Source organism: Squalius cephalus (assembly GCF_949319135.1).
Source record: "Squalius cephalus genome assembly, chromosome: 5".
In the NCBI taxonomy this organism is placed as follows: Eukaryota; Metazoa; Chordata; class Actinopteri; order Cypriniformes; family Leuciscidae; genus Squalius; species Squalius cephalus.
In genome coordinates this window covers 405,311-422,997 of record NC_137126.1, presented here as the reverse complement: position 1 = coordinate 422,997, position 17,687 = coordinate 405,311, and the positions used below count along the sequence as shown (strand labels likewise).

Below are 17,687 nucleotides of genomic sequence, written 5' to 3'. Positions count from 1 at the left end.
AAGCTGGAAGTGCAGCTCTCTCTGGGTAAGCTGCTATCAGAAGGGTTTTAATAGTTCACATGCTGGAGCTCTCGAAGGGAAAACATTCCTCCGGGGATCAGATGAATATTAAAGGGCTCATATCATATATACCAATCAAATGTCTTACTTTTGAAGTACAAGATCCTTGATCCCAAGTCAATCCTTTCTTAACTTATGAAACTTTCTGACTTTTCAAAACGTCACACATATGGTCATCAGTCAAGGTCAGCTTGCCGTTTACCATGTGCTCTATGTATGTGCATTGATTAATATGTGAATAAAATGCTAAATTAAATCATATAAAGTGCTCGTGTCTCTTCAGAAGACTTAAGGGATAGTTCACCCAAAAATGAAAATTAGCCCATGATTTACTCACCCTCAAGTCATCCTAGGTGTATATGACATTCTTCTTCCAGACGAATACTGGAGTTATATTAAAAAATGTCCTGACTCTTCCAAGCTTTATAATGGGAGTGAAATAAAAAAATATATATTTTTGGAAGTCCATCAAACTGCATCTATTCATGATTAAAGTGCTCAAAACGGCTCTGGCGAGTTAATAAAGGCCTTCTGAAGTGAAGCGATGCGTTCGTCTAAAAAAAAAATTCATATTTTAAATTTTATCGACTAAAATATCTAGCTTCCGGCAGACGGCCTATGCAAGTAGACTTACGCCAAAAGAGAAACACTTGATGCACAATAATGACGAACGCGGTTGGCCAGTCCTATCCTGTTTGTTTGAACCGCGAGAGGCGTCGAAGCTTACGCTACTCCTACGTCATTCATCAGGGGTCGACAACAGGAAGCCCGTGGGCCAAAACTGGCACTACTGCTTTATTAATTTATCCAGTGTAAAACCCGGACACCGCCACATGTGGCTTTTTGTGAATGACTGTCCTCCTACAGGATTTAACACAGAGTAACAGCTCACTAGCAGTTACAGAAGACACTGCAACAATCTGTCACAGGCAAATCTTGAATTTTTTATTAATTAATATCTTAATTCATTCTTTGAATATATTCTGGGCCGCCATCTAGTGCCGGATTTTTTTTTTTTGGCCCGATGCGAAAACCGACCCCTGTCCTACATCAAACATCATCAAGTGTTACTCTTTTGGCATAAGTCAACTTGCGTACGGAGAAGATGTGATAAGATTCCAGCAACAAATAATTTGTCTGTCAACACCAGATGCGAATTCGAATTCGGCACAACACCGGTAAAAAAAAAAAAAGAAAACCGTTGCTTAGCCTGATGTCAACAGCATACATTTGTGTAGGCCTATTTAATGACCAAGTCAATCAGGTAATTATTACACGGTATTTTACCGCGATTGCTGTGTGACACGGACTATTGAGTGATTACCACTTTAAGAGTTTCCCATTTCACGAGCCGTCACCTCATATTACACCATCATCATCATCATCATCATCATCATCATCAATCTCTTGACCAGTACAGCGGGACTCACCGCGTTTAGACACGTCACTTCCTCAACACTGCAGGACACACAGGCGACTGGCGTTACGTCCGTTAACGTTCAAATGTTTGCGCGGGAAGAATCCATGTGACGCATACGCGCTGGAATCACGCTCGAAAGATTAATGACACAGCTGTATTCGAAATCGCCCTTATACCCTAATTCAATATTCCCTACATTAATCCACTGACATAGTTCACTTGAAGGAGTGAATTCGGAAACTGTGCCTGAAGGTCTGCCGCTTTTGCAGTTTGTGCTTCCTTTTTAATAATTATTTGAATCCAGTGCAAGTGTTATACTAATATAATTGTGTGGTAAAATGTCGCACATTTTATTTGTGCAGAAATGTATGTAGTCTTCGAAGAATGCCTTTTTTTCCACTTAAAGAGGAGGACCACAATCAATAAATTGTCCTGTTATAAAGGTACTATTCAACGTACATTTAGAAGTTGAACGCTTGCTTGCTAGTCACCATAAAATCAAAATAGATCTTATTTTTTTAATGTAATATTGCAGTGTTTATTCTAAATGATTTATGGGTGCACATCATTATTGTGTTAATAATCTTGAATCAGAATAAGTTCATCTTGCAGTGTCTCGTCTCTTCTCTGATGACAAGGGCGGGGCTATAACCTGTCACTCACATGAGATCAGCCAATAGCAAACTTTTATTTATTTTTTTACATTTGTTCTTGTTCCAGAAGTGTTTCACTTGGATACACGACACAATAGGGAAGAAAAGACGAGCACAACTTCAGTTTCATGTCAACTTTAAGAGTGAACCCTTAGCATAATTATAAACAAATTAATTGTTAAAGGGTTTCTTAATTGAATGGGTTTTGAGAACCTGTCACACATAATGTGAAACTCACAGGCTCTCCTGGTGTCACGTGTTCATGATGACACTGGAATCTAAAGACAAAAGTTCAGTAAACATTTCTATCACACCAATCTCATGTGAACCGGTATAAAGTTGAGGCGCCAACTGCACTGTGAGGTCTTACTGTAACTGACCGGTTTAGTAATTGTTTAACAACAGCAACAAAATTTAAGAAACTGCAGTGGAAATTATTTTCAGTGGTAATGGACATTGTGTCAATAGTTGAACCGAAACATCTCTTTTAATGCAGACAAGAGAAACATGTGCATGTAACGTTTAAGCAAAAGAGTTCCAGACGTCCATCTTGTTTTCCGTGGAAGCGTGATTGTTCGTATCGGTTCCTCTATTAAAGTCTCTTCCTCATCTTTCCCTTCTTGTTCCCGCCGCGCCCGAAGCCAGAACGCATCACTTCCTGTAGCCGCTGCTTTCCTTTGGCGCGCAGCTTCTTCATGCCGCCGCTCTGCAGGAACTGCTGTTTAGCTTTACGCTTGCGTAGCTTAAGGATCTGATCGCGGTTCTTCAGCTCCGATCGCACACGCGAGCCGCTGTCGGCATGAGCTCCTCCTCTTCCTCCCGACTGGCCATAAGCTCCTCCTCTTCCTCCCGACTGGCCATAAGCTCCTCCTCTTCCTCTCGACTGGCCATAAGCTCCTCCTCTTCCTCTCGACTGGCCATAAGCTCCTCCTCTTCCTCTCGACTGGCCATAAGCTCCTCCTCTTCCTCCACGACCTGAAGAAACCACAACACAAACACACTAGTACTCAAGAGCGGATGTCATGTGATCACTGGATGATTTTACAACACAATCTTTCGGTGCGTCCCAATTCGCATACTATCCGTCCTAAATAGTATTCGAAAATAGAAATCATAGTATGTTGAAATGAGTATTCCAAAGATACCCGGATGGTCTACTTTTTCCGGTCAGAATCCGAAGTGCAGATCCGTGAACACGCTAACGGCTAATATCGCCCATTGAGCTGTGGACGAGGATTCGACTAGAACTACAAACACAAGTGAAAAGTGTTAAAAAACTACAAACATGGAGGGCGTTTAAGCACGCAACTAAGCGACAGAGCTGTCTGTTAAAGATGACAAAGTACTATGTCCCAAAGCTTGCCTACTCTTTTGCTACACTCAAAAGCATGTACTATTTTTTCACAAAAAGAGTACTTTAAATGCTTTAATACTTTTATGGCGTAGTATAAGTAGGGGAATTGGGACTTAGCATTGGTCTCTTACCGCTGGAGTTCCTCCCTCTCGACGGTCCTCCAGTTTCTCCATCCGAGTCTGATGCTCGGTCATCCATCTTATTCTTCTTCTTCCATTCTTCATAACTGGACCAAAGTCAGGAAAACCAACTGACATGCAATTACTTAATTAACATAGATGGCCTTATCGCTCTATATGGAGCAAATGAGCTGTTCCTCTGGGTCCTAAAGCCAGTTCACTTCAGTATGCATTCAGATACACATGTAGACATTATAAAAAACATTTTCGGTAAAGTTTCAGCATTTTTAGTTTGAATTTTAAGCATTTAAAGGTTTTTATTTGTGTACTGAAACATTCCTCACATTCCATTCATTCCTAAGGGATCAAATAGACCGGCAAGGGAAGGTTTTGATACTTTTTTAAATTTCAACCACAAAACTCCTCGAATCCATAAATTTTTTTTTTGTGTGTATTCGTGGTTCATGCGTGACAAAAGTCCTGGGCTTGATTGTTTATATCGTCTCTGAAATGTAAACCATCCCATCGCCCAGACCTAACCTGCTGTTAGAAATGAAGACATGAACATCATGAATTCCTGTAAAACTGCTCTGGAACGATGTGATACGAAAATACTCTTTTCCAGAAGGATACAAGTTCTTTTTCTTCTTCTTGCCGCTGACCACAGTTCCACTCTCTGTCCTGATCTTCTTCTGTTTGTCGTCTTTACCCGTGTCACGGACGAAGCGCTTCCTCTTGCGATCCCTGCGGAGAACACGCGTGTGTCAGGATAAGAACACGTGTGTCAGGATAAGAACACGTGTGCACAGGGTCACGCGTGTAAAAGCCGGCGCTGCTCACCACTTCATCAGGCTCTTGTGTTGATTTAAAGAGTTGCTCTCGTCACCCATCAGATCCAGAACTGCAGAGGAGGCCTGATGCTCGAACGAGCCCGCATCTGCCCCGAGACTCAGCCTACACACACACACACACACACACACACACACACACACGCATTTAACAGTTTTCAAATGAAACACAATGAATACTACTACTACTACTAATAATAATAATAATAATAATAATAATATTAATAATAACAACAACAATGATAATAATAATAATAATAATAATAATAATAAAGCAGGTGTCATACCCTCGCTCTGAGTCGAAGTCTTTGGGTCTGTACGGGATGTAGAATTCTTCATCTTTTCCTGGTAATGTTTTCTTTCTGCTGGTTTCAGTATCTTGCTTTCGTTTCTTCCCTCCCACCACCTCAGAGAACACCGTCTGCAGAGATCAGACACACAGGGATATCAGACACACAGGGATATCAGACACACACAGAGATCAGACACACACAGAGATCAGACACACACAGAGATCAGACACACACAGAGATCAGACACACAGGGATATCTCACACACAGAGATATCAGACACACAGAGATCAGACACACAGAGATCAGACACACAGAGATCAGACACACAGGGATATCAGACACACAGAGATCAGACACACAGGGATATCTCACACACAGAGATATCAGACACACAGAGATCAGACACACAGAGATATCAGACACACAGAGATCAGACACACAGGGATATCTCACACACAGAGATATCAGACACAGAGAGATATCAGACACACAGATCAGACACAGAGATATCAGACACACAGATCAGACACACAGAGATCAGACACACAGAGATCAGACACACAGAGATCAGACACACAGAGATCAGACACACACAGATATCAGACACACAGGGATATCTCACACACAGGGATATCAGACACACAGAGATATCAGACACACACAGAGATCAGACACACAGGGATATCTCACACACAGGGATATCTCACACACAGAGATATCAGACACACAGAGATCAGACACACAGAGATATCAGACACACAGAGATATCAGACACACACAGAGATCAGACACACACAGAGATCAGACACACACAGAGATCAGACACACAGGGATATCTCACACACAGAGATATCAGACACACAGAGATCAGACACACAGAGATCAGACACACAGAGATCAGACACACAGAGATCAGACACACAGAGATCAGACACACAGAGATCAGACACACAGAGATCAGACACACAGAGATCAGACACACAGATCAGACACACAGATCAGACACACAGAGATATCAGACACACAGAGATATCAGACACACAGAGATATCAGACACACAGAGATATCAGACACACGCGGAGATCAGACACACAGAGATCAGACACACAGAAATCAGACACAGAGATCAGACACACAGAGATCAGACACAGAGATATCTCACACACAGAGATATCAGACACACAGAGATCAGACACACAGGGATCAGACACACAGATCAGACACACAGAGATCAGACACACAGAGATCAGACACACAGAGATCAGACACACAGAGATCAGACACACAGATCAGACACACAGAGATCAGACACACAGAGATCAGACACACAGAGATCAGACACACAGAGATCAGACACACAGAGATATCAGACACACAGAGATATCAGACACACAGAGATATCAGACACACAGGGATATCAGACACACAGAGATCAGACACACAGAGATCAGACACACAGAGATCAGACACACAGAGATATCAGACACACAGAGATCACACACAGAGATATCAGACACACAGAGATCACACACAGAGATATCAGACACACAGAGATATCAGACACACAGAGATCACACACACACAGAGATCACACACACACAGAGAGATCAGAGAGATCAGACACAGAGATATCAGACACACACAGAGACACTGATATCAGACACACGCGGAGATCAGACACGCGGAGATCAGACACACGCGGAGATCAGACACACGCGGAGATCAGACACACAGAAATCAGACACACAGAAATCAGACACACAGAAATCAGACACACAGAGATCAGACACACAGAGATCAGACACACAGAGATCAGACACAGAGATCAGACACACAGAGATCAGACACACAGAAATCAGACACACAGAAATCAGACACACAGAAATCAGACACACAGAAATCAGACACACAGAAATCAGACACACAGATATCAGACACACAGATATCAGACACACAGATATCAAGGCAAGGCAAGGCAAGGCAAGTTTATTTATATAGCACATTTCATACACAATGGTAATTCAAAGTGCTTTACATACTATTAAAAATAATCAGAAGAAATAAGAATATACAAAACAGTTTAAAATAAAGAAACAAGAAAGAACTAAAAATAATTAAAACAGTTTAGAATAAAGAACAGTTTAAAATAAAGAAACGAGAAAGAACTAAAAATAATTAAAACAGTTTAGAATAAAGACTAAAATAAGACACAGTATAAACAGTCGGACAAACAGTGACACAGTGCTCATTCATTAAATGCAAAGTTAAACAGAAGTGTTTTGAGTCTGGATTTGAATGTGACTAATGTAGGAGCACATCTGATCTCCTCTGGAAGCTGGTTCCAGCTGCGGCTGGCATAATAGCTAAAAGCAGACTCTCCTTGCTTAGAGTGAACTCTTGGAACTTCTAGCTGATGTGATCCTAATGATCTGAGTAATCTGTTGGGTTTGTATTCCGTGAGCATATCTGCAATGTATTGAGGTCCTAGGCCATTAAATGATTTATATACTAGTAATAATACTTTAAAATCAATCCTATAAGTAACTGGCAGCCAGTGTAATGACCTGAGTACTGGTGTGATATGATCATATTTTCTGGTTCTGCTAAGAATCCTGGCGGCAGCGTTCTGTATGAGCTGCAAATGTTTTATGGTCTTTTTGGGAAGGCCAGTGAGGAGTCCATTACAATAATCCACCCTGCTGGTGATGAAAGCATGCACTAGTTTTTCTAAGTCTTGACTGGAAACAAAGCATCTAATTCTTGCAATATTTTTCAGATGATAGTATGCTGATTTAGTTATTGCTTTGACATGACTATTGAAACTAAGGTCTGACTCTAAAGACACACCAAGATTCTTGACCTGATTTTTAGTTGTTTGACCTTTAGAGTGAAGGTATGCGTTCACCTTGAGAACTTCATCTTTGTTTCCAAACACAATGACTTCAGTTTTGTCTTTGTTTAACTGTAGAAAGTTTTGGCACATCCAGCTGTTGACTTCATCAATGCATTGAAGCAGAGAGTCAATGGGGCTGTAATCATTAGGCGATAGGGCTAAGTAGATCTGTGTGTCGTCTGCATAGCTGTGGTAAGAGATTTGGTTCTTTCTCATTATTTTGCTCATTGGGAGCATGTACAGGTTGAACAGGAGTGGCGCAAGAATTGAGCCTTGAGGGACTCCGCATGTCATGGGCGTCCACTCAGACTTATGGTCACCTATACTCACATAATAACCTCTCCCATCTAAGTATGACCTGAACCATTTTAGAACTGTCCCAGAAAGCCCCACCCAGTTTTCCAGCCTGTCAAGAAGTATGTTATGATCAACAGTGTCAAATGCAGCACTGAGGTCGAGTAGAACCAGCACTGATAATTTGCCTGAATCCGTATTTAAGCGAATATCGTTTATTATCTTAATGAGCGCCGTCTCTGTGCTGTGATGCGATCGGAAGCCAGATTGAAAATTATCAAAGTATCCATTTGAGTTTAAGAATTTGTTCAGCTGGTTGAAGACAACTTTTTCAATGATTTTGCCTGTGAAAGGAAGATTTGAGATCGGTCTATAGTTGCTTAATATAGTCTTATCCAGATTGCTCTTTTTCAGGAGGGGTTTGACAACAGCAGTTTTAAGGGAGTTTGGAAAACTTCCATAGAAAAGTGAGGCATTTACCACTTCTAGGAGATCTGCTTCTAAACAGTCTAACACACTTTTAAAAAAAGATGATCTCCGCACATATCAGACACACAGATATCAGACACACAGAGAGATCAGACACAGAGAGATCAGACACACAGAGATCAGACACACACAGAGATCAGACAAACAGAGATCAGACACACGCGGAGATCAGACACACGCGGAGATCAGACACACGCGGAGATCAGACACACGCGGAGATCAGACACACGCGGAGATCAGACACACTCGGAGATCAGACACACTCGGAGATCAGACACACACGGAGATCAGACACACACAGAGATCAGACACACACAGAGATCAGACACACACAGAAATCAGACACACACAGAGATCAGACACACAGAGATCAGACACACAGAGATCAGACACACACACGCGGAGATCAGACACACACACGCGGAGATCAGACACACACACGCGGAGATCAGACACACACACACGCGGAGATCAGACACACGCAGAGATCAGACACACACAGAGATCAGACACACACACGCGGAGATCAGACACACACAGAGATCAGACACACACACGCGGAGATCAGACACACACAGAGATCAGACACACACAGAGATCAGACACACACGGAGATCAGACACACACAGAGATATCAGACACACACAGAGATATCAGACACACACAGAGATCAGACACACACAGAGATCAGACACACACAGAGATCAGACACACACAGAGATATCTCACACACAGAGATATCAGACACACAGAGATATCAGACACACAGAGATATCAGACACACAGAGATATCAGACACACAGAGATCAGACACACAGAGATCAGACACACAGAGATCAGACACACAGAGATCAGACACACAGATCAGACACACAGAGATCAGACACACAGAGATCAGACACACAGAAATCAGACACACAGAGATCAGACACACAGATCAGACACACAGATCAGACACACAGAGATCAGACACACAGAGATCAGACACACAGAGATCAGAAACACAGGGATCAGACACACAGATCAGACACACAGAGATCAGACACACACAGAGATCAGACACACACAGAGATCAGACACACACACGCGGAGATCAGACACACACACGCGGAGATCAGACACACACACGCGGAGATCAGACACACACAGAGATCAGACACACACACGCGGAGATCAGACACACACACGCGGAGATCAGACACACACAGAGATCAGACACACACAGAGATCAGACACACACAGAGATCAGACACACGCGGAGATCAGACACACACGGAGATCAGACACACGCGGAGATCAGACACACGCGGAGATCAGACACACGCGGAGATCAGACACACGGAGATCAGACACACGGAGATCAGACACACGGAGATCAGACACACGGAGATCAGACACACGGAGATCAGACACACGGAGATCAGACACACACGGAGATCAGACACACACGGAGATCAGACACACACGGAGATCAGACACACACGGAGATCAGACACACACGGAGATCAGACACACACGGAGATCAGACACACACGGAGATCAGACACACACGGAGATCAGACACACACGGAGATCAGACACACACGGAGATCAGACACACACGGAGATCAGACACACACGGAGATCAGACACACACGGAGATCAGACACACACGGAGATCAGACACACACGGAGATCAGACACACACGGAGATCAGACACACACACAGAGATCAGACACACACACAGAGATCAGACACACACGGAGATCAGACACACGCGGAGATCAGACACACACGGAGATCAGACACACACGGAGATCAGACACACACGGAGATCAGACACACGCGGAGATCAGACACACGCGGAGATCAGACACACGCGGAGATCAGACACACGCGGAGATCAGACACACGCGGAGATCAGACACACGCGGAGATCAGACACACAGAGATATCAGACACAGAGATATCAGACACAGAGATATCAGACACACAGAGATCAGACACACAGAGATCAGACACACAGAGATCAGACACACAGAGATCAGACACACAGAGATCAGACACACAGAGATATCAGACACAGAGATATCAGACACAGAGATATCAGACACACAGAGATCAGACACACAGAGATCAGACACACAGAGATCAGACACACAGAGATCAGACACACAGAGATCAGACACAGAGATCAGACACACAGAGATCAGACACACAGAGATCAGACACACAGAGATATCAGACACACAGAGATATCAGACACAGAGATCACACACACAGAAATCTCACACACAGAGATCACACACACAGAGATCTCACACACAGTCAGTGTGTTTGACGCTCACCTGAATCTCGTCTTCGTCCTCGTCGGGTCGCGGTTCTGTTCTGGTTACCACGGCGACGGCGGCCTGGCCCATCAGCTCCGCTCGCGCTGTGGAGAACTTGTGGACCAGAGCACTGTCCCGGGATCGCTTGGCCCGCATCACCTCGCTGGCACTAGTTTTGTTGCTGGAGTTGATTTCAAAAATAGTCTGAGGAAACAAGAACGTGCAGCTCGACCAATAAACATCTGAACTGATAGTCAGAACCAGAACTATATTCAAAGTCTTCTGAAGTTAAACAATATGTAGGGAATGAATTTGCTTCGCGAAGGAATCTCAATCTGAACTTGTGTTGCAAAAACTCATTGGTTCTCTTGACTAATCGAGACAAAGTTAGTTGTAAAGCAGGTTACACTTTATTTTAAGGTGTCATTGTTACAGTGCAATTATACATTTGAGTACTGAGGAATATTAATTAACATGTACTGTGACGAGTCTCTGATTGTGCCTGCTGTTGTCGACTGGTGGTTCTGGCTGGGAGACTCATCAGGAGAATGATGTTCACTTGTATATAAGCTTAGGCTTTGAGAATGTTGGGTGTGCTTCGGAGAGCTCCAGTGTTGAGAGACGTTGTGAGACTTGTTCTCCCGTTTGTTTTCTGTTTTGTTTGATTATGTTTTCTTTTGTATTTACTTTGAGCTTGTCTGACACTTTAACATTGTTTGTCAGACAGAAATTGTTAGTTATTTTGTAATTGATTTCCCGTTTTACCTATTTTCTTACTTATGTTAATAAAAACTTGTTGCAACCTTACCACCCTTTATTAAGTCCTCCACTTATTTGTCACGGCTTTGAGCCGGTCGTGACAGTACTTACTATAAGGTTTGGGTTAGTTGCATGTGATTATGCATAATTTACTGTTATTACTACAGTAAGTACATGTAACGTCTAACAAAGACACTGTAAAATAAAGTGTTACCGGAAAAACATGCAGAAATAGGGTTGGGAATCGAAAATACTTGGTCAAGAATCGGATACTTGTTACAAAATTTTAATTTCGATTCCTCTGATCAATTCCCTTGTGAGCATTTCAATATGACTTTCAACAATTCAAGATCGAGACGACTTGCGCGCTGTTTCTTATGCTGCACACTCATCCAAAACGTGCACATAGGAAATTTTAATGAGACTTTAAGCCATTCAAGCACTGTTTTCTGTGCTGCACATGTGTATCAGTATACTGGATCCAAAAGTATTAAAGTATCCTTTTATTACTATATTTTAATGAGTTTTATTTATAAAGTGCAGTGTTATTTTACATTTGATTAGTTTCTGAATCTGTATACCTGAAAATCTTAAAACACTGTTCATTTCAATCGTTTCTTTGTTCAGTTGTATCTATTTGTGACGATTGCTATTTTTTAATTACTGAGTGTTTATTGTCTTTAATAATGCTTGAAACGTATATTAGTTATGCTAGTTGTTCTTCTATGGTGTTTTTAAACCACAGGCAAACGCTCCTTGTGTAAGTGTTCTTTAGCCTGATGATTTCTGTTCATGATATATTTACCTTATTAGAATCAAAATTAGGAATCGGAATCAATAAGCAGAATTGGAATCATTAAAATTCAAACGATACACAACCCTAATCACAAAAGCGATTTGAGACGGACAGAGGAGAGCGATATCAGCCAATAACGGCTTGAACTGCAAACTTCAGAAGAAGAAAGAAAGTAATGTTGATTTTGAACGACACAAGCCGAGTAAATGATGACAGAACGTTCATCCCTGAGCCGTCAGAGAGACGATACTGGATAAAGGAGTAAACGTACAGATTTAGCCTTGTAGCCCTTGATGCAGTCGACCATCAGCAGCCGGTCCAGTTCCACCCGCTCCAGTCCAGAACCTGAGACACACACACACACACACACACACACACACACACACACACACACACACACACACACACACACACAGAAGAGTTCAGCAGGAGTTTCTCTCACACAAACACACTCACCCAGCAGCGGGTGGACGGCCATCTTGGACAGGTCTGCGCTCGACATGTTTGATGGACTCGGGTGACGGGCTCTCTCTCTCTCTCTCTCACACACACACACACACACACACACACACTCGTGGGTGGACGGCCATCTTGGACAGGTCTGCGCTCGACATGTTTGATGGACTCGGGTGACGGGCTCTCTCTCTCTCTCTCTCACACACACACACACACACACACACACACACTCGTGGGTGGACGGCCATCTTGGACAGGTCTGCGCTCGACATGTTTGATGGACTCGGGTGACGGGCTCTCTCTCTCTCTCTCTCACACACACACACACACACACACACACACACACACACTCGTGGGTGGACGGCCATCTTGGACAGGTCTGCGCTCTTGACGCGCTTGATGGACTTGGGTGACGGGCTCTCTCTCTCTCTCTCTCACACACACACACACACACACACACTCGTGGGTGGACGGCCATCTTGGACAGGTCTGCGCTCTTGACGCGCTTGATGGACTTGGGTGACGGGCTCTCTCTCTCTCTCTCTCACACACACACACACACACACACACACACTCGTGGGTGGACGGCCATCTTGGACAGGTCTGCGCTCTTGACGCGCTTGATGGACTTGGGTGACGGGCTCTCTCTCTCTCTCTCTCACACACACACACACACACACACACACACACACACACACACACACACTCGTGGGTGGACGGCCATCTTGGACAGGTCTGCGCTCTTGACGCGCTTGATGGACTTGGGTGACGGGCTCTCTCTCTCTCTCTCTCACACACACACACACACACACACACACACACACACACACACACACTCGTGGGTGGACGGCCATCTTGGACAGGTCTGCGCTCTTGACGCGCTTGATGGACTTGGGTGACGGGCTCTCTCACTCTCACTCACACACACACACACACACACACACACACACACTCACTCACTCGTGGGTGGACGGCCATCTTGGACAGGTCTGCGCTCTTGACGCGCTTGATGGACTTGGGTGACGGGCTCTCTCTCTCTCTCACTCTCACACACACACACACACACACACACTCACCCAGCAGCGGGTGGACGGCCATCTTGGACAGGTCTGCGCTCTTGACGCGCTTGACGGACTCGGGTGACGGGCTGGGTCGGGACTTCAGGTACTGCTTGTATGCGTTCTCAGAGACCCGGCGTAGAGTCTGCAGATCCAGAGAGTTCTCGTGAGCCGTCTGAAGCTGAGACTCTTCATCATCCAGAACACTCTGAGGAACCCGACCGAAAACACCGTCCGCATCTGACGACCGGCACAGAGAGACTTATATATACAGTACACACACATACAGTACACACACACACACATATATACAATACACACACATACATACACATATACATATATATATATATATATATATATATATAGTACACACACACACATACAGTACACACACACACACATATATATATATATATATAGATAGTACACACACACAGCACACACACATACAGTACACACACATATATATATATATATAGATATAGATAGTACACACACACACAGCACACACACATACAGTACACACACACATATATATATAGTACACACACACACACACACACACACACAGTACACACACATATATACAGTACACACACACACCAGGCTCCACATTAAGCCTTTTCATGTGCTCGTCCTTCGGACAAGTAAATCTGTTATTTACGTCAAGAGTAAAAAAGTTGCTTATCCAGAAAACAAAAAAATTGTGTTGTAAATATAATTTATTCTGAAGCAATATTATCAGCTTTGATATATTTTAATCTGCATATTGTCATATCTGCATCGTTAAAGGGCATTTCCCCCTTTAATCTTATTAAATATATGTTTTATCTTTCATTTTAAATTCCTAAATTTGATCAATAAATTCAATTTAGAATAATAAGACACTATAGAGTTAAGGCTGATCAAATTAAATCATTTACACTAAAAAAAATTACAACCGCACTAAAAAATGTTATGAGATGGTTTTAAATATTTTACAAATAAACGCTGGAAAGAATGATACTTTTAAACACGAAACTGAACCACCAGTAGGTGGCGGCAGGTGACCGTCTTAATGAGTCACTGAGTCATTAATTCAAACGATTCGTTCAGACGACTGATTCATTCAGGAATGAGGCCGATGTTTATGAACGGGTAATTGAATCTGGGATCATTGAGTAACGAAACACTGATGGTTCTGCTGTGATCTTTGGAACTATTTCGCTGCTGAAACAGAACAAAAACAGTCAATATTGCGTAAAAAAATGTAAGTGACTTAATTTTAAATGTTTTGAACTGTTGTATGAAACCAATGTCACATTTTCAATCATGATGGTATTCAGGAAAACAGCACTCATGTGATGTTGCTTTAAAGGTCCCATTGCATGGATTATTTTATTTTAGAATGTTTCCTGGGGTGCCCTTATAATGTTAGTATGTTTTTTAGATCAAAAGTTGTTATAATTTAGAAATAAAAGGCATATTTCCTAGCCTGATTTTAGCCTCTGATTTGAACGCTCTGCTTGAAGGGGCGTGTCTGTGTGAGACTTCAGTGTAAACGCCCACTGCTGTGATTGGCTGAGAGACTTCAGTGTAAACGCCCACTGCTGTGATTGGCTGTGAGACTTCAGTGTAAACGCCCACTGCTGTGATTGGCTGAGAGACTTCAGTGTAAACGCCCACTGCTGTGATTGGCTGTGAGACTTCAGTGTAAACGCCCACTGCTGTGATTGGCTGTGAGACTTCAGTGTAAACGCCCACTGCTGTGATTGGCTGTGAGACTTCAGTGTAAACGCCCACTGCTGTGATTGGCTGAGAGACTTCAGTGTAAACGCCCACTGCTGTGATTGGCTGTGAGACTTCAGTGTAAACGCCCACTGCTGTGATTGGCTGTGAGACTTCAGTGTAAACGCCCACTGCTGTGATTGGCTGTGAGACTTCAGTGTAAACGCCCACTGCTGTGATTGGCTGTGAGACTTCAGTGTAAACGCCCACAGCTGTGATTGGCTGTGAGACTTGTGTAAACGCCCACTGCTGTGATTGGCTGTGAGACTTCAGTGTAAACGCCCACTGCTGTGATTGGCTGAGAGACTTCAGTGTAAACGCCCACTGCTGTGATTGGCTGTGAGACTTCAGTGTAAACGCCCACTGCTGTGATTGGCTGTGAGACTTCAGTGTAAACGCCCACTGCTGTGATTGGCTGTGAGACTTCAGTGTAAACGCCCACTGCTGTGATTGGCTGTGAGACTTCAGTGTAAACGCCCTCTGCTGTGATTGGCTGTGAGACTTCAGTGTAAACGCCCACTGCTGTGATTGGCTGTGAGACTTCAGTGTAAACGCCCACTGCTGTGATTGGCTGTGAGACTTCCGTGTAAACGCCCACTGCTGTGATTGGCTGTGAGACTTCAGTGTAAACGCCCACTGCTGTGATTGGCTGCTGTGAGACTTCAGTGTAAACGCCCACTGCTGTGATTGGCTGTGAGACTTCAGTGTAAACGCCCACTGCTGTGATTGGCTGTGAGACTTCAGTGTAAACGCCCACTGCTGTGATTGGCTGCTGTGAGACTTCAGTGTAAACACCCACTGCTGTGATTGGCTGTGAGACTTCAGTGTAAACGCCCACTGCTGTGATTGGCTGTGAGACTTCAGTGTAAACGCCCACTGCTGTGATTGGCTGTGAGACTTCAGTGTAAACAACCACTGCTGTGATTGGCTGTGAGACTTCAGTGTAAACGCCCTCTGCTGTGATTGGCTGTGAGACTTCAGTGTAAACGCCCACTGCTGTGATTGGCTGTGAGACTTCAGTGTAAACGCCCACTGCTGTGATTGGCTGTGAGACTTCAGTGTAAACGCCCACTGCTGTGATTGGCTGTGAGACTTCAGTGTAAACGCCCTCTGCTGTGATTGGCTGTGAGACTTCAGTGTAAACGCCCACTGCTGTGATTGGCTGTGAGACTTCAGTGTAAACGCCCACTGCTGTGATTGGTTGGCTGTGAGACTTCAGTGTAAACACCCACTGCTGTGATTGGCTGTGAGACTTCAGTGTAAACGCCCACTGCTGTGATTGGCTGTGAGACTTCAGTGTAAACGCCCACTGCTGTGATTGGTTGGCTGTGAGACTTCAGTGTAAACACCCACTGCTGTGATTGGCTGTGAGACTTCAGTGTAAACGCCCACTGCTGTGATTGGCTGTGAGACTTCAGTGTAAACGCCCACTGCTGTGATTGGTTGTGAAGGAACTAAAACAATACCTGTGTGTTCATTTGTACATCCAAACACTGAGCAACTGCCATGCATGTATTATCCACTATCCATCGCAACTTACAATAAATGAATCATGCTCTTGTTTTAAGCACATTCCTCACATTATTTCAACTTAAATTAAAAATAACTCAATTTCATGCATAACCCTTTTAATTCAGCTCTAAATATCTTGCATCGGGGGTCTTTGCCGACCTCTTGTGGGAAATAAATAATATAAGATGATATTTCATGACTCTAGATGGCGCTATAGCTCTATATGGAGCAAATGAGCTGTTCCGCTGGGTCCTAAAGCCAGCTCTCTTTCAGTGAGCATTCACACACACATGTAGGCATTATAAAATAAATTATTGGTAAAGTTTTAGCATTTTTAGTTTGAATTTTGAACATTTTTAGTTTTTTCTATGTGTACTGAAGCATTCCTCACATTCCTTTCATTTTTATAGGGGTCAAATTGACCCGCGAGGGAAGGTTTTAACTTTTTTAAATTTCAACCACAAAACTGCTCGAATCAATTTAAAAAACCGTGTGTGTATTCGTGGTTCAGGTGCGACAAAAGTTTCGGGTCAAAATGACCCGAGGAAAGGATGAGGCTTCTTGTCCGGTCGGGCAAGTAAAATTCTCTTTCACCCGTACCT

The 17,687-nt window shown here is 43.5% G+C and overlaps 1 protein-coding gene across 2 annotated transcripts in view; it reads right to left on the bottom strand.

Annotated features, from left to right (window-relative positions):
- Nucleotides 1-2,154: 2,154 nt before the first annotated feature.
- The window catches only part of ddx54 (DEAD (Asp-Glu-Ala-Asp) box polypeptide 54), a 39,429-nt gene continuing 23,896 nt past the window's right edge, over nt 2,155-17,687 (bottom strand). The window contains exons 13-20 of one of the 2 annotated variants that reach the window (XM_079871228.1): nt 13,822-14,043; nt 12,561-12,634; nt 10,753-10,938; nt 4,742-4,875; nt 4,447-4,560; nt 4,240-4,350; nt 3,619-3,713; nt 2,155-3,108 (exon numbers count right to left, since the gene is read on the bottom strand). In XM_079871228.1, coding sequence (XP_079727354.1) covers nt 2,726-3,108; nt 3,619-3,713; nt 4,240-4,350; nt 4,447-4,560; nt 4,742-4,875; nt 10,753-10,938; nt 12,561-12,634; nt 13,822-14,043 — 1,319 coding nt within the window. In that variant the 3' untranslated portion in view covers nt 2,155-2,725. Of the gene's footprint in view, nt 3,109-3,600; nt 3,714-4,239; nt 4,351-4,446; nt 4,561-4,741; nt 4,876-10,752; nt 10,939-12,560; nt 12,635-13,821; nt 14,044-17,687 lie in introns of both variants that reach the window. The other variant, XM_079871229.1, reaches the window with a different exon arrangement.